This window comes from Bos grunniens, chromosome 15, assembly GCF_055505025.1.
Source record: "Bos grunniens cultivar Pamir isolate PY7600 chromosome 15, Bosgru_T2T1.0, whole genome shotgun sequence".
NCBI lineage: Eukaryota > Metazoa > Chordata > Mammalia > Artiodactyla > Bovidae > Bos > Bos grunniens.
The window spans coordinates 42,690,651-42,712,792 of NC_141179.1; the positions used below are offsets into that span (position 1 = coordinate 42,690,651).

The window sequence follows — 22,142 nt, forward strand, 5'->3', positions numbered from 1 at the left end:
TAGGGAAGTGGGGCCAGAAGAGGCGGCAGTCGGCCAGGCCACACCCACTGCCGCCCCACGGAGCCTTAGACTTGAGGAAGCTGCCAGGCGAAGCCTCTGCTGCCGCCTCTAGCGCACGGCCCCCTCTGGCCTTCGCCGCCACCCTTCCCTCTCGGATGGCCCCCGAGGCCAAGGCCTCGCAGGTCCTCAGAAGAAGCGCAGCCAGCTAGTCGAAGCTCTGGAGAAGGTTGGGCACCGTCTCCAAGCAACGCGCTGGAGGCGGGACTTGTGCGTCACTGAAGTGCGACCGGGTAGTGGTCCGTGCAGCCGCCGCCGCCGCCGCCTGCGGGTCTGTGAGACTGAGGCGGCGCCGCGGCTCCCGGAAGCGCGATGCCTTGAACCTGGGGTGAGCTCTGCTGCGCTAGCCTGTTGCCGGTTCCCTTCCCAACTGCTCCTCAGCCCTCCTACAGGGAATAGGAACACCCGCCACGCCTCTACTGCAGGGCCGGGCTTCCGTGGGGGGGTCAAGCCCCGCTCTGCCGCCGCAGTTTCTAGGCCTCGGCTTAGGGAGAGGAGCTGGCTTGGGAGGCCCTTCCATGGTCGCACTGTCTCTAACCCGGTGGTTTCCAGTGACAGGGCGTGGAAGTGGCTCGTCCCGTTTGGGGAGGGTGGTTCTGGGGGACCAGGAGAGGCTTTTTCTCCTCGAGCGCGGACCTGCTTTTGAATATTGCCGCCGGCGCAGTCAGTCGGCCAGCGGACGTAGCTGTTGGTTACGAGTGCAGGTGCGCTTGAGGAGGGGCGGTGGTGGGAGGGTGGCGGGTGTGTTGAGTTAACGCACTGGTGAGGCTGGAAACCTGTGCTCCCCCGTTGCAGTGGACACCCCATGTTAGAAACCCTTGCCTGGGTGATGGCTCAGAAATATCCAAGTCCGTCTACTTAATCCGGCCACCCCCTCTAAACTAGCTTAGGCTGCTCCCCTTCCTAAAGGCCTGAGCTCGTCAAACCAGCTACCGTGAGACCCGGCAAAGACCAGAAGTTTACTACTAATTGTAGTAATCATCCCTGGAAGGGAAACTTTCTGTGTCGCTTTGGAATGATTTCTTTGTTATTTTTATCGTATTACCGTGCTAGAATGTGGGCTTACTGTTATTGTTAATATTTTATCCCCAGCCCCTTTCAGTGTACGTCTCTGTATTCTGACCCTGGCCTGTTTTCACGGTGCCGAATGATTCAGTTCTTGTCTCTGGCGTATTTATAAAGCGGCCGTGACACTTCCTATGGTTTATCATTCTTAGATCTTCTATATGGAGTGATTCTTCTGCATCTTCCCTCGCCCATTCTTCTTGCTAAAACATGACCTCCATCCTTTCCGAATTTCATCTGGAACGTGAGGGGCCCCGGACCAACAATCCTGAATTAGCCTCCTCTGTCTTGGAAAGCATCTCCCCTCTAAGAAGCGATGCTTTCTGAATTCAGAACACAAAAAATAGTATGAATATTTCTCCTTTCCTCTGATGCAGCTTCTAAATATTTTCCTCAGAATATGATTGTATGTTTCCAAAATATGTTCTTTGTCATTTGGTTTAAGTGCATTTTATATTTGGTGTGTGTTACCACCTGTGCCTTCTTAGTTCGTATTGAAACACTTGCCACACTTCCTTTCTCTTTCTCTTCTCCAAAAGGCAGAAAAGGTCCAAAGTCTAGTTAGTGCATTTTTCCAGATATGAAATGTACTAGTAAACACCCTAGTGATACCAGAAATCCACGCTTTCAGTCTCCAAGTAATATCCTTTTGTAGTTTTTCTTTGTATAAAATTTTTGTCTGATTAAGATCTTTGAGTCTGTAACAGGCATTCCAGACTCTATAGTGTCTCTGACCAGTCTCTTTGTTTCAGTATGGTCTTTTATAACTGCTCTTAATTTCTTGTCTTGCAGGACAGCTGATAATCTGTTTATGATCTAGAGTTTGAGTATAATGAGTAATAAATAGTATCTTTAGGAACCTTAGTTTTTAGTGCTTTTAGCATCACTGATGCTAAATAACAGTGAAAATAGTTTCAACTATAAATATCTCTTTTTTAAGTAAAGAAATTGGTACAAAATTTCACGGAGAAGAGGTTTCAGAGACGTTTTCTAAATACTTCAGTATTTGTGAACTAGTCATCTTGTTACACGTCTAGGCTTTTCATCTTTGTTTAATCCTTTTATGAATGGATATGGTTTAAATTTTCATGAAGGTTTTTTTTTTTTCCAGTTACCCATGATGTGATTTTTGTATCTTTATAAAGAATATTTGAACTACAAAAGTTCATTTTGTTAGAAAAAGAAGTGATCAAGTGTATGAGTTACCACCCACTAGGGAATGTGGCATTTTTGGAATCCTTGATATTATGAGTTTCAAAATAACAGTTATTCTTTATTTAGAAAATCCTTCAAATGTTTTTTGAAAGCACATTGTTATCCTGCTTGAAAGGACTAAATTATAGGGGTACAATAATATGAGAGCGGTCAGTTCTTTAAGTCTTGACGAGAGATTTATCTTTTGCTAAATTGTATGCCAGTGGTTCACAAATTTAGTTCCTGTTCAATACTGCTGTTTCATGATCCACAGGAAGTATTTTGCTCATACCAAATAATGAATACTTCTCAATTCACCTAAACATTAACAATAAATTTTATATTTTTTCTTCCCTGTGTTTTTTTAATGTCAGCTTCTCTCCCAACTAGTAGATGACTGAACAAGTTAACAAAAGTCAAAAAAATACTAAGTGAATAATAAAAAACCCCAAACTGTCAACAGTATTTTCTGTATCCATTGGTAAACATTTATTGTGTGCTTATGTATCTGCCAGAAAAGAGAACACAGCTGCTACCCTCAAGAAGCTCACAGAGGGGGATGGTCAAGTGACCTAACTGATGATGTGTGCTATGATAGAAGAATGTGCCGAGTCACCAAAGAGGGACATTGAAAAACCTGTGGGGGGTGACGAGAGGGTGGCCTCAGCAGATTGTTTTGTGAACATGCATGCACCCTTGATTGTGATTTTATTGCATCTAGATTGCAGAGCCATATTTTTATTCTCAGATGGACTCAGATATTTGTCATTTTATGGTATTCAAAATGAACTGTGAATCGGGGGCCTTCTCCACTGAAGCAGGTTGAGAGGCACTGTTCCATGCTCTTTCCGTAGTCTCTAGATAGTTTTCCCTTTTAATCTGAGGAGTTAATAGTCAGGTTTCCTGATACCAAGTACAATTACAAGATGAGTTAATATGCTGCTTCACATTTTAAATTTTCTTCAAAGTTAGGACACCAATTTCAAAACAGTACAGAAACAAAATGGACCATTTTCTTTTGGGGGGGGATATTTTATAGTTATAAAATATTGGCTGTATTCCCTGTGTTGTACAGTATATCCTTGTAGCTTATCTATTTTATACACAATAGTTTGTATATTTAATCCTGTATCCCTATCTTGCCCCTCCCTTTTTCCCTCTCCCCACTGGTAACCACCAGTTTGTTGTCTATGAGTCTGTTTCTTTTATAGTCACTAGTTTTATTTTCTAGTTCTACATATACATGGTAACATACAGTATTTGTCTTTCTCTGACTAATTTCACTAAGCATAACACCCTCCAAGTCTATTCATGTTGCTGCAAATGGCAAGGTTTCATTCCTTTTCATGGCTGAGTAGTGTTCCATTGTATATCTACATACCACTTCTTTACTCATTCATCTGCTGATGGACACTTAAGTTGCTTTCATATCTTGGCAGTTGTAAATAATGCTGCTGTGAGCATAGAGGGTGTATGTACCTTTCCAAATTAGCATTTTCTTTTTTAGGGGGATATATACCCAGGAGTCAGAGAAGGCAATGGCACCCCGCTCCAGTACTCTTGCCTGGAAAACTCCATGGATGGAGGAGCCTGGTAGGCTGCAGTCCGTGGGGTCACTAAGAGTCAGACACGACTGAGTGACTTCAGTTTCACTTTTCACTTTCATGCATTGGAGAAGGAAATGGCAACCCACTCCAGTGTTCTTGCCTGGAGAATCCCAGGGACGGGGGAGCCTAGTGGGCTGCCGTCTATGGGGTCGCACAGAGTCGGACACGACTGAAGTGACTTGCAGCAGCAGCAGCAGCAGCATACCCAGGAGTATAATTGCTGGATCATATGGTAGTTCTTTTTTTTTTTTTTTTGCTAAATATATTAGCAAACGTTTATTAATCAAGGTCATATGTCTATGATTTATATATATATGCATGTATTTGTATGGAATAATTTTAATGAATTAAACTTTTATGAGTAAATACATGTGATTGCTAATGTGCCAAGAAGGAAATGGCAACCCGCTCCAGTGTTCTTGCCTGGAGAATCCCAGGGACAGAGGAGCCTGGTAGGCTGCTGTCTATGGGGTCGCACAGGGTCGGACATGACTGAAGCGATTTAGCAGCAGCAGCAGCTAATGTGTCATATCAGAATTTTCTAAATGAAATCATAAAATTTGTTGAGTAAATGTTAATTTGTTTCAAAGTGTTTTTTTTTAAACTTCATAGTTTTTTATTTTGTATTGGGGTATAGCTGATTAACAATGTTGTGGTAGTTTACAGTGAAGGGACTCAGCCATAAATACACATGTATTTTTAGTTTCTTTTATCAGTGCTTTATAGTTCTGAGAGCATATAAGTTTTTCAGCTCCTTGGTCAGGTTTAAGGTTTTTGTTTTTGTTTTTGGAGGGAGTAGGGCTGCAATTTTAAAACATATTTCTGTGTGCTAATCTTATATCCTACTACCTTGCTAAATTTGTTTATCAGAACTAGTGGTTTTTGTGTGGAATCTTCAGGGTTTTCTATATATAATATAATGAAATCTGCATATAATGACAGTTTAACCTCTTTAATTTTACTTTCAAATTTATTTTTAATTGAAAGATAATTGCTTTACACTTTTGTGTTGGCTTCTTCCATGCATCTTCATTAATCAACCATAGGTATACATATGTCCCCTCCCTCTGGAACCTCCCTCCCACAATTCTACCTCTTAGAAGGCACCATTTTCTAATTCATTAAACAAGCAACCAGATCTCTTTATTATTTGTTTGGTGGGCATATTGATTAAATTATCATTAATGTTGTACATGAAATCTTAAGACCATATATTTCAAAAGTTTAATTTTTTTATTTGTTAAGAATTGTAGGTATAATGTAAAGTTTTCAGTCTGGTTGAGTAGAATATTTTATTGCATTTTTATTAAATCAATATAGGAATGCTAGAGAGAATTTAAGTTTTCACTTTGAGAGTGAAATACTAGGTTAGAGAACATCTTCTCCACTTCTCATTCAAGCAAGAATTTTCTCTAAAACACTAATTAGATGAACTTATTTTTGCTTAAGCACATCCACCTTTCCAATGAAAGCAGGCACACATGCTTTTAACCCTTCTAGATGATTGCCCTTAACCCTTCCAGATGATTGTGGATGATAGAAAATTCTTATAGTGACCTGAAATCAGCCTAATTTATACTGGCCATTCTGGTGTGTGTAACTAAAATAAATGTTACTTACTCTTCCATATGAAAGCTCTTCAAGAGTTTAAACAAACCTGTCATGTTGTTACTGAACCATGATTATCTGAAATAAATTGCTTTATTTCCTTCTCTAGATCTGTAACATGTTGTGTGCTTTCCCATATATGTTCAAATGACTGTGCTCTTTAAATGTGTGGCTGCTGGGAGGACTTCCCTGGTGGTCCAGTGGCTAAGACTCTGTTGCCAGTGCAGGGGGCTTGGGTTCAATCGCTGTTTTGGGGAACTAGATCCCACATGCCACAGCTGAGAGTCTTCAGGCCGCAACTAAAGATCCCACATGCCACAGTGAAAATCAAAGATCCTGAGTGCTGCAGCTGAGATCCGATGCAGTCAAGTTAATTGATTAATTAGTTAAAACAGTAAGTGTGACTGCTTCAGTTCAGTTCAGTTCAGTTCAGCCGCTCAGTTTTGTCCGACTCTTTGCGACCCCATGACACCATGACACCAGGCCTCCCTGTCCAAATTTCAGTGTGTTGGAACCATTACAGAGTATAGTGGAATTTTAGGCCCTTGCTCTGGACATCTGCTTCTAGCAAGAATTTAGGATTATTTTAGCATCTTTCTTATCCGTATTTGACTAGAACCTTCAGACCATTTATATTTTAATTACTTTTAAGCATATGTTACCTATGTGCATTTTAAAACATATTTAGGTTAGATCCTGAACAAGTTAGTCATATTTGATGTAATTTATTCAGTTTCAGAAAATAAGTATCCACTTTCAGTCTTGATCCTGGTATTCTGTGGATATTATTCATTCCTGTTTTAGTCATCTGAGGATTGAGCAGGCCTGGAGTCTTGTCTTTGTCATCAACAAAACTGGTAAACATCCCATCTCTTGGTGGCAGTCTCCCTGTCCTCTGTCTAGGTTTTAGTCACACTTGAGTTTTTTTTTTAATTACCTCAAAGTTACCATACTCCTCCCTGTGTTAGGCACTTTCTGTAGCCTCTGCCTGGACTGTCCTCCCCTTGCCATGCCCCTGTCCTCTTCTCTGGGTAACTCTGACTGATGGCAGATCAAATGTTTGCCCAAGGACTTCTCTGACAAGGCTAGGTCAAGTCCCGGTTTTATAGGCTTTAGGCTTTCAATACCCTATACTTGTTTGGCTTAGCACTTTGGTGAAAGTGAAAGTTGCTCAGTCTGTCCGACTCTTGGCGACCCCATGAACTATACAGTCCGTGAAATTCTCCGGGCCAGAATACTGGAGTGGCGATTCCCTTCTCCAGGGGATCTTCCCAACCCAGAGATCAAACCAGGTCTCCCACATTGTAGGCAGATTCTTTACCAGCTGAACCACAAGAGAAGCCCAAGAATACTGGAGTGGGTAGCCTACGCCTTCTCCAGGGGATCTTCCTGACCCAGAAATCGAACCAGGGTCTCCTGCATTGTAGGCAGATTCTTTACCAACTGAGCCAGGAGGGAAGCCCTATCATTTTGTAGTTATGTATTTATTATGCAATTGCTGTCTCTTCCCCATTGTATCTGATGCTCCATGACGGCAAGAACCACATTTCTTGCACTGACTTTTGAAACCCCAGAACATGGCACAGTGCAGGGGGTATGGTGCTTATTGAATTTAATTTTTCAAAGGCTGTGTAACAGTGGCTCCCTAGCACTGGTGTACGACCTTTGGCTCCTGATGATGTTTTCACACGTTTGGATTAGAACAAGAAAAATAAGGACAGTAGTGTTAGTGTATGTCAGTGTAAAATTACTGCCTTCTTGGGAAGGGCTTTTATTCTAGTATTATTAATATATCCTTCTAGTTTTTAGGTTGTAAGTTCTTAAGTTTTTTGTTACAGTTTAGGGATTTTTTTTTTTTTGTTTATTGTTGGACACTGTCGAAACAAATGTGCAGCACCACGGGGCTTTGAGACTTGACTAGTCTATGAAATCCAGGAGTCACTAATGTTGAATACTCTCGAGATCTCCTCTAGGCCAAAATCTTTGTTTCTGTTTGAATACAGTTGTTATGAATGCACTTGGCTATATTTAAAATATGTAATTTTGCCTTCAGAGATTTTTTTTTTAGTGCCTTGGATCTTCCTCAACAACTTCCTTTCATTTATCTCTGTAATACATACTTATCATTGCCAAGTAGGCTCAGATTCAAAACAGTAATTGTCGAGTTTATCTTTTTAGAACAGTTGTACTTTTCCTATATTTAAAGTGACTAAAAGAATAAGCCTCAAATATAATAGATTTGGATACCTAAAGATAAAATTTGCATATTTATGGTTACTGAGAACTCTTACTGTAAATGATTTTATGTTTTAAAGTTAGATAATATTTTAGTTTTAACTTTTTTTATTAAATGTTAAAGCAGATTTCCTGACAAAACTTTTGCTATAAATTGTTACTATTTTACCTGCTTTATATGCTATGAGTATTAATTCAGGTGAGGTAAAATGATACTCTTTGATGGGTAAGTAAAATGGAATTTCTTGGAGGAGGGGGAACTAGATTTTTTTTTATTCTAATGCTTTTTTCTCTTTCCAACTTTATTTTTTTAAAAACTCTTATTTGCTTTGTGACTTTGTTACTTTAACCTCTCTGTGCTTTTTCCTTAACTATCTTGTTTCTTCATCTGTAAAATGGTTATTACAAAGATTTAAATGACTAAATTTATGAATACATGTAAAGTGCCTAGAAGATTGTAACACAATAGAAGTGGTCAACAAATATTAGTTGATTTTCCTGTTATTAGTAGTGGTATATATATTGAATCGGATTTCTTTATTCAGTTATATAACATATCAGTATAGATAAATACTAAAAGTTTATCTTTGTGTTTTACCCAAAGGAAAGAAAACTATCTAGAATAAACATATCCAACTCTTCTCTAGCCATGATACATAGAATCTTTAAAGATTTAAATGATGACTAAATAAATTTTTGTGATCAAATTTTAAGCCAATTCAGTAACTTATTGATCTCCATTGATAGTAGGTTATTAGTGATCTAGCCTTTTAACTAAAATATCACCTTTATATTTAGAAAACAAGTTACATAAATTCTAAGTTTAAAATACCTAGAGGAGTTAAAAAGCAAAAGCACTATCTTTTTTTCCTAAGCAGAAAATGTAAGAGAGTTCAGTTAGCTGAAAAATCTGTTAAATTTACATATATTTTACAATTAGAATTAACTTGCACATTTATAAATATAGTAATTCTACAATAAAAATTTTAGCTGATCTATTATATCATGATTATACATCATAGAATATTATAGTGTTTAAGAATATAACCTTGGAAGGAAAGTTATGACCAACCTAGACAGCATATTAAAAAGCAGAGACGTTACTTTGCCAACAAAGGTTTGTCTAGTCAAGGCTATGGTTTTTCCAGTAGTCATATATGGATGTGAGAGTTGGACTGTGAAGAAGGCTGAGTGCCAAAGAATTGATGCTTTTGAACTGTGGTGTTGGAGAACTTTTGAGAGTCCCTTGGACTGCAAGGAGATCCAATCAGTCCATCCTAAAAGAGATCAGTCCTGATCCTGAAACTGAAACTCCAATACTTTGGCCACCTGATGCAAAAAACTGACTCATTTGAAAAGACCCTGGTGCTGGGAAAAATTGAAGGTGGGAGGAGAAGGGGATGACAGAGGATGAGATGGTTGGATGGCATCACCGACTCAATGGACGTGAGTTTGGGTAAACTCTCGGAGTTGGTGATGGACAAGGAGGCCTGGCGTGCCTCAGTCCATGGGGTCACAGAGTCGGACACGACTGAGCAACTAAACTGAACTGAACTGAACTGAACTGAAGAATATAAGCACAAGAGTCTAAAAAACATGAGTTTAAAGTTCACTTCAACCATTTACCAACTGTTTAGATAAGTCACTCAATTCTATTTCCTCATCTGTCAACTAGGGCTATAATAATGCCCACTTCTTAGGGTTATTGGAAAAAATAGATGAGATAGTATAAGAAAGCCCTTAGTTTGAAGCCTGAGATGTGGTGAGCAGTCAGGAAATGTTTTTAGGAAAATTATATGAGGTAAATAAGCTTCCCATTAAATACAGTCAATTAAATGCCTGTGTGTGTGTAATGGTTGCCAAGTAGGCAAAATTATAGAAATGCACCCTCCCAATAAGATAAATGAATCCTGTTTTCTTATTTATATGATCTTTAGAAAAATAAAACTGTAAATCTTTATAGTTGTTTAAATTCCACCTTAGGTTCATGCAAGTTTATTGAGATCTCACTTAAAAGTATTCTTGTTTTTATTTTCTTGAAGGGATGGGTATATTGCCATTTTTATATTGCACATAAAAGTAACTTTTATGTATATTTGACAGAAACTATGTGAAGCAACACTCTTTGGATTTCATAAGACATCATCTCATCATGGGACAGCAAATTTCGGATCAGACACAGTTGGTTCTTAACAAGTTACCAGAAAAAGTAGCAAAACATGTCATGTTGGTTCGAGAAAGTGGCTCCTTAACTTATGAAGAATTTCTTGGAAGAGTAGCAGAACTTAATGATGTGTAAGACTTGCTCTTTTTCATTTTATTTTTTCTCCCTAACATATGCTCCAATGTTGTGACTGTCTGGGAAATAACCAGAAGTGTTGATTGGTAAGACTTAATGTTTTCAGCAGCAGTGGGTAGCAAGTATTTATTGAATACCTTAAGACTTTCTATGTGACTATTTCAAAATATGTCATATTTTGAAATGGACTAAACGAATGGAAAGAACTTAAAATTGAATTTTGATCGTAGGCATATAAATTGACCTTTGTTTGAAAGCACTGAAGAAGGTGCATAACAGAAGAGAATATACCAATTAGTCACCTAGAGAAAGGCACCTCGGATAGTCAAAGGGCACTTCAGGTTTCTGACAATCAACCAGTTCATCTAGATAATAAATCTGTGTTTGTCCACTGAACCATTCTGCCAGATACACGCCTATATGGTAGTAATTCGTTTTTCATCACTGAAGAATAAGATGTTTTGTTTATAAATATTTTCTAATTAGCTATCATCTTTAAATCTCTGGTCATCTTTTAATCTTTGATGGACTTCCCTGTTAGCTCAGTTGGTAAAAGAATCCACCTGCATGCAGGAGACCCTGGTTCAATTCCTGGGTCGGGAAGATCCCCTGGAGAAGGGATAGGCTACCCACTCCAGTTTTCTTGGGGCTTCCCTTGTGGCTCAGCTGGTAAAGAATCTGCCTGCAATGCGGGAGACCTGGGTTCAATCGCTGGGTTGGGAAGATCCCCTGGAGAAAGGTAAGGCTACCCGCTCCAGTATTCTGGCCTAGAGAATTCCATGAACTGTATATTCCATGGGGTCACAAAGAGTTGGACACAACTGAACAACTTTCACTTTCTTTAAATCTCTACTTAATTCTTGAATTGATTTCTAAGATGGAATATAAACTTCTCTGCCTCCTTAAAGAGCACACCTAATAGAACTTAGCCTTCTCTTTGTGAATTATTCTTTATTAAATCGATTTTTATAGTGATCTGTATGCTGCTGCTGCTGCTGCTAAGTCACTTCAGTCATGTCCAACCCTCAGTGACCCCATGGACCGCAGCCTTCCAGGCTCCTCCGTCCATGGGATTTTCCACGCAAGAGTACTGGAGTGGGGTGCAGTGATCTGTATAGAAGATATTAAAATACACAGGGCTCTTTGTCCCTGAAAGACCCCAGATTGTTATACTTTTAAAATATTCCGTTTTTTTGTGTGTATTCTCCCTAGTGACAGGAGAGCAGATGTCACTTCTATTAAGTCTTCCTCTAGCAGCACTTATATCTGACTCTTTATATATGTATCTTCTATCTCCCTGAGGGTATAGTTATAACTTATTGGCATTGCCTTTTAAACCTTTTAAAGGTTCTCTCTTTAGTCTATTCAACTTAGCTAACATTCGCTGAACACAGAGTATGTGCAGGGCACTCTGCTGACAGATGTTTTAACTGAGGCCTAAAGTAATTACTGATTTCCCTAAATCAACCAGCTTTCCCTAAATCTAAAGTTCTTCCCGCTATCCCACATTACCTCTCCTTAAACCTGGAAAAGGCCAAACAAAATCATCTAGCGGTTTGGGACCATTTAGTATATATCAATTTATATTATAGTCACCATTGACAGTTCAGGGTAAAATACATGAATGTACTCCTTAAGTTTTGTTACAGCTATATCTTTTATGGACATGGCTGGAGCATCCTGTCATCAGCCAGTCATGAAGAATAAAGCATTCTTAACTCTTAAAAGTTATATTAGAAGAGCATTTCTTTTAAAAACATTGGATTTCACTCATTAAAAACAAGCCAAAAAAAAAGAACCCTGTATGGATATAAGGATGGATCCTGTATGTAAATGCATAGAAGATGAACTGGAAGGATACACATTGGGTCTCTGGGGAGCTGATGGAGATGTGGGCAGATAAGGGGGATTTTACACTGTATTTGTTTATTGTCTGATCTTTTATAATAAAAATGTAGTCATGGTTTTTAAAACTCCAGCATTTTATTTTGTTCTTTTTGTTGTTGTTCTTTTTTTTTAAGATCATACAAATGGTAGCATTTGAGGCATTACTTTTGAGAACACATTCCTAGAAAATAAAATTGGATTGTGAATTTAATAGTATCATAAAAGTGAAATACTTTTTTGTAAAGTTTATTGTTTCAACTTTCTAACCAGTAATCAATGACATTTGCCATCCCTTAAAGTCTTAGAACTTATGTACAAAAAAATCTAGTCTGTCCTTTGAAATTTTGTTTTTTGGTTTAAAGACACTGGATAAAGTGTGTCCCATGAAAGCATCCACAAGCTAAGCTTACTGTGTAATACAGAGACGGTGGTATAGTGTGTCTCCCTTTTATTTATTTAGCACAGAATGTTTCTGACTATATTTGCTTCTTAAAACCAATTCCCTTGGACCAGAGTTGGACATTTCACAAATGCAGTGCTGTCTGAGAGTTATATAGTTAAGCTTACATAAAAGAAGCATGACTTGATAGCTAGAAAATGGAACTGACAACCGGCAGTACTAGTTTAACTGGCTGATTTTGTTACCTAGGGCTAGTTGCTTAATTTTCAATGGCCTCAATTTATCTAGCTGAAAGTTACTTACTTCTGAATGTGATATCCCCACTGGTGTTCAGAGAGAAATGTGAGTAATTATTTAAAAAGTAAAAAAGGAGCTGCAATACTTAATTATGTCTTTGAACTGATTTAAATTGACACATGCACAATATTGAGTTATCCTAAAAAGTGTTATATTCTTATGTTAGTATTCTCTTTCTTTGTAAATTAGAATGACTCTGCTAGGGGAAGAGAGTGAAGTTCTATGTCTCAAAATCATTTGCTTTATCCAGTTTCGAATTATCTCTAAAAATACGTGTTGTTCCTTAAGGAAAGACTCAACCAAGAGCAAGATTTTTTCACATTTTATATATATCTGAGGTGGTAGTCAAAACTGGGATAAATGAAACCAGCTAAATTTTTTCTTGAAGTACCTGATTCTTTGTACACATTTTTTCCTAAATGTTTTTATTAGAAATTTAAAGACCATTGAGATATAGATCTGAAAAAAAATAGATTTATAAACATCATTCCACTATGCTGTCCACTTTGGAAATTAAATTGTATGTGTATAGTCAAAACATTTTCTATCCCTGTATTTTAAGAATCTAACTATTAGAATCACCGTTACTGTTACTTGCCTTTCTGTGTTTTCTTCACATTTCCTCCTCTGCCTTAAACTTTCTTGAATCTGGGCTCACAGCTCCATTATTTTATATGACTTTTCATAAAATTAATGAATGTGTTTGCCTCTTTTCAGAACTGCTAAAGTGGCTTCTGGCCAGGAAAAACATCTTCTCTTTGAGGTACAACCTGGGTCTGATTCCTCTGCCTTTTGGAAAGTGGTTGTACGAGTGGTCTGTACCAAGGTAAGAGTGATAGAAACTTCCAGCTCTGAGCTTAAACTGTTTTGGTGGTTAGAACCATATTTATTAGTATACTATAATATAGCAGAAATAAATATTTATAATTTGGTTTTTATTAATATTTATTTGTAAAACTATGTAAAATGATTTTGATGGCTCTTCCAGGTTAACTAAATTTCACTGGTTATATAATTGCCATATGTCAGAAATTTTTATACCGAAGGAAGGCAGTAAGTAGTAAACTCTGATCTTTATCGTGTACCTCTCTTTTTGGATTTTAACTGACTGTGGAATCCTAAAGTGACACCCTACATAGCTCTAAAATGACTTCTTAAAAATTAAAGTATCTTATGAGATCATTTATTTTAAAAAACATTAGGTTTTATTTGTTAAATGATAATTTATAAAATCCATTAGAAAGAGTTGGTTTTTTGGTTTGGTTGGGGGGGTTAAAAGTAATTTTTAGTTTTACAATGGATTGTGGGTTTGGGTGGTTTTTTTTTTAAGTTATTTTTAGTTAATTAAGGGATTTTCACCATCAATTAAGAGACACACTGTGTCTCTTAACTCATCTTTAAATTTAAGATAAATGAGTATATCAACTGTGTGAAAAACTGTGATGGCAGCAGTCATAGAGTATCAGGAAGCCTTATCCACTAATGGGTAGATTAGAATAGGTGGTTCTTAACCTTTTTGAGGCCAGTGAACTTTTGGTGAAGATGAAGGAACGAATATTATTAAGCTTCCTCCTATCCCAGCTGCTGCTCTAAAATACAATAAAATCATCCGTATTCCTATAAACAATAAGTTGGGCAATCATAAATGTCCTTAATTCAACTCCTGATCAATCTATAAAGAATTCCTATAGAAAGAATCTCCTATAAAGGAGATTTTTTTTCTTTTGTATCGTGGATCCTGGATGTTACCCAAATAATATGCCACATTTCCCCAATAGGTTTATTGCCTCTACTAAGCTGTAAGTGTAGTAGGATTGATTCTGTTTAGTTGATCAAATTTGAAGGTCTAATCTATTTAAGTAATAAAAGAACTTTTAAGAGGATTAGATTAGCAAAGACCAAGATCTTAATTCCACACTTGACTGAAATTGAATGGCACCTGTTCAAGTTTACAGTTGGTTTAGAGAAAATACACAGTATCATTAATACCATTCAACTGGGTCTATCCACACTGAACATTTGCTTATTGATTTCTTTTAAGTCCAGATTTTAAAAAGGACTATAATAGCTGCGCTGAGAGTCGGACAGACTGAGCGACTTCACTTTCACTTTTCACTTTCATGCATTGGAGAAGGAAATGGCAACCCACTCCGGTGTTCTTGCCTGGAAAATCCCAGGGAAGGGGGAGCCTGGTGGACTGCCATCTATGGGGTCGCACAGAGTCCGACACGACTGAAGTGACTTAGCAATAGCAATAGCAATAATAGCTGCCAGAGAACCATCATTCAAAAATTTTTTACGTTATTCATCATAAGTAGATAATATGATACTAGTTTGGGTAGCAGTGTAACTTTATATAGTATATAATATGTTACAAATTGTTGAGGAATTTTAAACAGAAAAGTGATCTGATGAGAACTGTTGCTTTAGAAAGGTTATTCTCATGGCATCATCACAAATTAGAATTAGGAGGGAAGTCTGAAGTTGCAGGTACTAATCACAGAATCTAAAGTAATCTAGGTGAGAAGAAAGAGAATACATGCTGAAAGAATGTATTATTTCTGCACCTTTAAAAATAACAGAATGCATGCTGAAAGAACTTGATCCACAGTCACATTTTATTGTTTATAGTTTGACTCCTGGGCTCAAAAATTATATACCAACCACATATTTTTCCATTTTGTGTTTGTTTTGGGGGTTATATTTATATTAAATTCATTAGGGGTTTTTTTACAGTGCTGTAAATATGCATACTCCCCAAAAGAACTTTGGGAATCTGCAACCTTTGACTTTACAAAGAAATACGGTAAAGAAGAAATGAAGAACTGGGCTTAAAACATGTAAAGTCTATTCAAATTAAGTATCTCCCATATTCCCATTGTCTGTGAATCTACACTGCACATAATCTTTCAGGACTATTTGAAAGTCTACTTCAGAGGATACATGGGTAAATTTATAAAAACTAGTGACAAAGGTCATTTCTGAAAAAATATACATTCTTTTTCCTTTTCTTGCTCTCTCTTCCACAGTAACCATCCAGCTGATCTTTTTGGTTTTACCTCTACTATGTTTTACTTGAGTTTATTTGTAAGAAAGAGTTCACGCTCTCCAGGAGACTGTAACTAATACTTAGGCCCCTCTTTCTTCTCATCTAGATTACTTTAGATTCTGTAATTAGTCTCTGCACCTTCAGACTCCTCTCCTAATTCTAATTTGTGATGCTATGAGAATAGCCTTTCTAAAGCACAACTCTCATCAGATCACTTTTCTGTTTAAAGTTCCTCAACAATTCCTCCTTGGCTTCAAAATAGTCCCAACTCAGGCTTCCCTGGTGATCCAGTGGTTAAGAATCTGCCTGCCAAAGCAGGGGACACAGGTTTGCTCCCTGATTCCAGAAGGTCCCACATGCCTCGGAGCAACTAAGCCTGTGCACCACAACTTGTGAGCCAGCGCTCTGGAGCCCTACAGCTGCAACTACTGAGCCCTTGCACCACAACTGCTGAAGCCCGTGTGCCCTAGAGCTGGTGCTCTGCAACAAGAGAAGCTGCCGCAGAGAGAAGCCTGTGCACCACAGCAAACAGCAGCCCCCACTCTGCGCAACTAGAGAAAGCTTGTGCACAGCAGTGAAGACCCAGCGATTTAAATAAATGTTAAAAAAAATAATCCCAACTCATTCACCTGGCATTTGAGGCCTTCTGCAGTATGGCTCCAAACTGTCTATTCTGTTTTATCATTATCCCCTTTTGAAGTCTACAGTCTCACCGGGTTTAACTAATTTAAGGCTGTAAAGTGAAAGTGAAGTCGCTCAGTCACGTCCGACTCTTTGCGACCCCGTGGACAGTAGCCTGCACCAGACTCCTCCATCCATGGGATTTTCTAGGCAAGAGTACTGGAGTGGGTTGCCATTTCCTTCTCCAGGGAGTCTTCCCGACCCAGGGATCGAACCCAGGTCTCCTGCATTGTAGACAGACGCTTTACTGTCTGAACCACCAGGGAAGTCCTTAAGGCTGTACAGCTGTAACTTTTCCATCTCAATGCCTCTGCTCATTGAGTTCCCTCATATAGAATGTTCATTCCTCTGTCATTTAAATTGCCATCAGCTACAAATCACAGAAAACCCCTCTTCCACCAGTTTAAACAAAAAAAAATAATCTAATGTTTAAATGGAATATTTTGTGGAAATAATATTAGAAAATTAATGAGCTAATTAAAATTATGGTCTAAGGTGGCTGTTTAGAAGCTTCATGAATTATATTATTTTCATCTGTCTTGTTAGATCAAAACCTTGGAGTCATCTTGACTTCTCTTTTTCTTATACCCACCCCACGGTCAGTGCATAAGGAATCCTGTTAGGTTGCTCTTCAAAAATATATTCAGAATGTGACCAACTCTTACCATTGTTGCTACTGTCACCTTATTCCTCACAACCATCGTTTCTCACTGGGATTATTCCAGTTGCTTTCTAACTCATCTCCTTGCTTCTCTGCCCTTGTCCCCATTCTATGTAGTCTCAGATCAACAACCAATCTATTCCACTCATAATGTGAAGTGAAATTAGGTCTTAATATTCCTTGGCTCAAAACCCTCCAGTGACTTGCCATGTACTTGAGATAAGAGCCAAAGGCATTACTGTGATCAGCCAAGTCCTGTACATTTGGCCCCACCTCAGTCCCAAACCTCATCTTCTACCAGTCTTCCCTCTCTCATTTCGTTCCAGCCTCCCTGGGCTCCTTGCTGGACCCTGTGCTTCTTGCCAGGTTCACTTCTTTTTTTTTCTAATTAATTTATTTTTTTATTGAAGGATAATTGCTTTTCAGAAGTTTTTTGTTTTCTGTCAAACCTCAACATGAATCAGCCAGCCATAGGTATCCATATATCCCCTCCCTTTTGAACCAGAGCCCCTGTTAGAGTTTCTTAGCCATACAGCAAATTCCCATTGGCTATCTATTTTACATATGGTGATGTAAGTTTCCATGTTACTCTTCCCATGCATCTCATCCTCTTCTCCCCTCACCCCATGTCCATAAGTCCATTCTCTTTGTCTGTGTCTCCTTTGCTGCTCTGTAAATAAATTCTTCAGTAACATTTTTCTAGATTCTGTATATATGCGTTAGAGTACGGTATTTATCTTTCTCTTTCTGACTTACTTCACTCTGTATAATACGTTCTAGGTTCATCCACCTCATTAGAACTGACTCAAAGGCATTACTTTTATGGCTGAGTAATATTCCATTGTGTATATGTACCACAATTTTTTTATCCATTCATCTGTTGATGGACATCTAGGTTGCTTCCATGTTCTAGCTATTGTAAATAGTGCTGCAGTGAACAATGGGATACATGTGTCTTTTTCAATTTTGGTTTCCTCAGGGTATATGCCTAGGAGTGGGATTGCTGAGTCATATGGTGGTTTTATTCCTAGTTTTTTAAGGAATCTCCATACCATCTTCCATAGTGGCTGTATCAGTTTACATTCCCACAAACAGTGCAAGAGCGTTCCCTTTTCTCCGTACCCTCTCCAGCATTTATTGTTTGTAGACTTTCTGATGATGGCCATTCTGACCGGTGTGAGGTGATATCTCATTGTAGTTTTGATTTGCATTTCTCTAATAATGAGCGATGCTGAGGATCTTTTCGTGTGTTTGTTAGCACATGTATGTATGTGTTCTTTGGAGAAATGTCTGATTAGGTCTTTTTCCCACTTTTTGATTGGGTTGTTTGTTTTTCTGGTATTGAGTTGTATGAGAGCTGCTTGTATATTTTGGAAATTAATCCTTTGTCAATTGTTTGATTTGCTATTATTTTCTCCCATTCTGAGGGTTGTTTTTTCACCTTGCTTATAGTTTCCTTTGCTGTGCAAAAGCTTTTAAGTTTATTCAGGTCCCACGTGTTTACTTTTTTTTAAATTTTCATTACTCTAGGAGATGGGTCATAGGGGATCTTGCTTTGATTTATGTCATCAAGTGTTCTGCCTGTGTTTTCCTCAAAGAGTTTTATAGTTTCTGGTCTTACATTTAGGTCTTTAATCCATTTTGAGTTTATATTTGTTTATGGTGTTAGGAAATCTTCTAATTTCATTCTTTTACATGTAGCTGTCCAGTTTCCCCAACACCATTTATTGAAGAGACTGCTTTTGCCCCATTGTATATTCTTGCCTCCTTTGTCAAAAGTAAGGTACCCATAGGTGCATGGGTTTATTTCTGGGCTTTCTATCTTGTTCCATTGGTCTGTATTTCTGTTTTTGTGCCAGTACCATATTGTCTTGAACAAGACAAGGGTGTCCACTTTCACCACTGTTATTCAACATAGTTCTGGAAGTCCTAGCTACAGCAATCAGAGAAGAAAAAGAAATAAAAGGAACCCAGATTGGAAAAGAAGAAGCAAAGCTCTCACTGTTTGCAGATGACCTGATACTGTACATAGAAAACTCTAAAGATAGTATCAGAAAATTACTAGAGCTAATCAGTGAATTTAGCAAAGTTGCAGGATACAAAATCAATACACAGAAATCACTTGCATTTCTATATACTAACAATGAAAAATCAGAAAGATAAATTATGGAATCAATCCCATTTACCATTGCAACAAAAGAATTAAATATCTAGGAATAAACTTACCTAAGGAAACAAAAGAACTGTACACAGAAAATTAAAAGACACTAATGAAAGAAATCAAAGATGACATAAACAGGTGGAGAAATATTCCATGTTCCTGGGTAGGAAGAATCAATATTGTGAAAATGACTATACTACCAAAGGCAGCCTACAGATTCAATGTGATCCCTATCAAATTACCAATGACATTTTTCACAGAACTAGAACAAAAAATTTCACAATTCATATGGAAACACAAAAGACCCCAAATAGCCAAAGCAATCTTGAGAAAGAAGAATGGAGCTGGAGGAATCAACTTTCCTGACTTCAGATGATACTACAAAGCTACAGTCAGCAAGACATTATGGTACTGGCCGGGTTCACATCTGCCTTTGCACTTCCTATTCTCTTAGCCTGGAGTGCTCTTTCCCCAGATACCCACATGACTCATTCTTGGACCGCTTTAGTTCCTAAATGGTACCTCTGTGAGGCCTTCCCTGCAACCTTTCAGCATTTTCTCTCCTCCGTTTAATATTCTTCATAAGACTTATTTCCATCTTATGTATATTTTGTCTCTCCAGCCTCTAGAGGAATCTTCGTGAGGGCAGGGATTTTTATCTGGTTTTTATACACGTGTCACTAGTGCTGGAGCAGTAGTACCTATATAGTACCTGTAACATCCACATAATGGACACTTGGTAAACATTTGTTTTGTAAGTCCTATGATTATAATAATTATAGTTTGTAGTGAATATAACAAAAAAGTAGACTCATGGATGTAAAGAAACTGTTGGTTGCCAGTGGGGAGAGGAAAAGAGGAGGGGCTATATAAGGCTAGGGGATTAACAAGACTAACTATAAGGTGTAAAATAAGCTATGAGGATATATTGTACAATACAGGGAATATAAATAGTTTTATAATAACTATAAATGGAGTATAACCTTTAAAATTATGAATTTTTAAATTGTATACCTATAATTATACATCAACTATACTTCAGTTTAAAAATTGCAGTTTGATAAACTTTGCTAGTAAATACTACATTTATGTGAATTATTCCCTAATTTCTAATGAACTGTGCATTTCCAAAGGAAGACTGGCTCAGTTTCCTCAGCTCTGAAAGTCTTTTTTTGTTCAGTTCAGTCGCTCAGTCGTGTCTGACTCTTTGCGACCCCATGAATTGCAGCACGCCAGGCCTCCCTGTCCATCACCAACTCCTGGAGTTCACTCAGACTCACGTCCATCAAGTCCGTGATGCCATCCAGCCATCTCATCCTCTGTCGTCCCCTTCTCCTCCTGCCCCCAATCCCTCCCAGCATCAGAGTCTTTTCCAATGAGTCAACTCTTCGCATGAGGTAGCCAAAGTACTGGAGTTTCAGCTTCAGCATCATTCCCTCCAAAGAAATCCCAGGGCTGATCTCCTTCAGAATGGACTGGTTGGATCTCCTTGCAGTCCAAGGGACTCTCAAGAGTCTTCTCCCCACCTAAATTCCAATCACCTGTAATTCTATTTGTTCTCTACCCATGTATAATCTATTACAAAGAATCTTACACATTTGCATCTCCAGATAGATTCTTAACCTTCCCCAAACTGAATCAATTTTCTATTAGAAATGGTTCTTCCGTTTTCACAATATGGAGTCTGATTCATACTTGACTCTCAACTTTTTTCTCTTACTGTCTTCTCAACTAATAATAAATGCTAATTACAACTATTATTCTTCAAAATATTGAAATGTTGCTGTAACATGTTTTTTAATATAATCAAACCACTTCACTTTCTCATGTCCCCAGTTCCAGCAATACTTTAAAAAACTTTCATTTACAATTTTAAGGTCTACTCTATATCTCTCCCTCTATTCTTCATTTCTTTCTAAATGCTTTCTGATTTTTTTTGTTCCATATACTTTGATATGCACTTAATAGGTTTCATACTTCAATTGCATTTAATAGTTCCCACTGTCTTCTGTGGTATCTCCTGTGTTGACAGGAAGTCTTTCACATCTCTATAATCTGTCTCTGATTATTTAAAGTTCTTTATCCAAGAATATGATGCCCTCAATCCTGGCTTTGCTCATTTGAAGAGAGAATGTATGCCATACTACATACTTCCCAAGACAGATGAAAACAATATTGTCTCTTCTTACCTATTATCTCACACTTGCCCCCAATACCTCCTCACATTAAGAATGTAAGCTAGGGGCTTTGTTGGTGGCTCAGTGGTAAAAAATCTGCCTGCCAGTGCAGGAGACAGGGGTTTGATCACTGATCTGGGACAGTCCCACGTGCTGCAAAGCATCTAAGCTGTTGCACCACAACTACTGAGCCTCTTTAGAGCCCGGAAGCTGCAGCTACTGAAGCCTGCACACCCTAGAGCCCACGCTCTGCAACTCAAGAGTAGCCCCTGCTCGCCACAAGTAGAGAAAAGCCCATGCAGCAATGAAGACCCAGCACAGCCAAAAATAAAATAAATAAATAAGTATTTTAAAAAGAATATAAGCTAGACGTAAAGCAGTTACCTAGCAATTAAAAATAGATTTTATTATAGTTTTCTTGCTTCAGTTTGTAAGTGTTGGTATATAATAAAACTTAAGATATTCAAGAAACTAATCTCTTTCAGTTATAGTAGAATGGCAAGTGGTTGTTGGATTCAAATAAACCTTTAAGAAATTCTTTAAATAAATTAAAAGGATTTATCTCTAAAATTCATTTTTTAAGTCTGGGAAAATTGCCTGACCTCCACTACTAAATAAGTTGATGCCTAATCAACCCTACAGGTTATTTTGACTATCACATGAGAAAATATTGTGTGTTTTGAACCCTGCAAACGTAGAGGAAGTGACATTATTCATTTGTTCAGACTATTGCTCTCTTTTTAGGTAATTTGCAATCTTTGTTT

At 38.0% G+C, this 22,142-nt stretch overlaps 1 protein-coding gene across 2 annotated transcripts in view; it reads left to right on the forward strand.

Annotated features, from left to right (window-relative positions):
- Positions 1–300: 300 nt before the first annotated feature.
- RNF141 (ring finger protein 141) overlaps positions 301–22,142 on the forward strand; it is a 36,701-nt gene continuing 14,859 nt past the window's right edge. The window contains exons 1-3 of one of the 2 annotated variants that reach the window (XM_086340079.1): positions 301–761; positions 9,870–10,061; positions 13,367–13,475. In XM_086340079.1, the coding sequence (XP_086196205.1) occupies positions 9,919–10,061; positions 13,367–13,475 (252 nt within the window). In that variant the 5' untranslated portion in view covers positions 301–761; positions 9,870–9,918. The remainder of the gene's footprint in view (positions 762–9,869; positions 10,062–13,366; positions 13,476–22,142) is intronic. The other variant, XM_086340078.1, reaches the window with a different exon arrangement.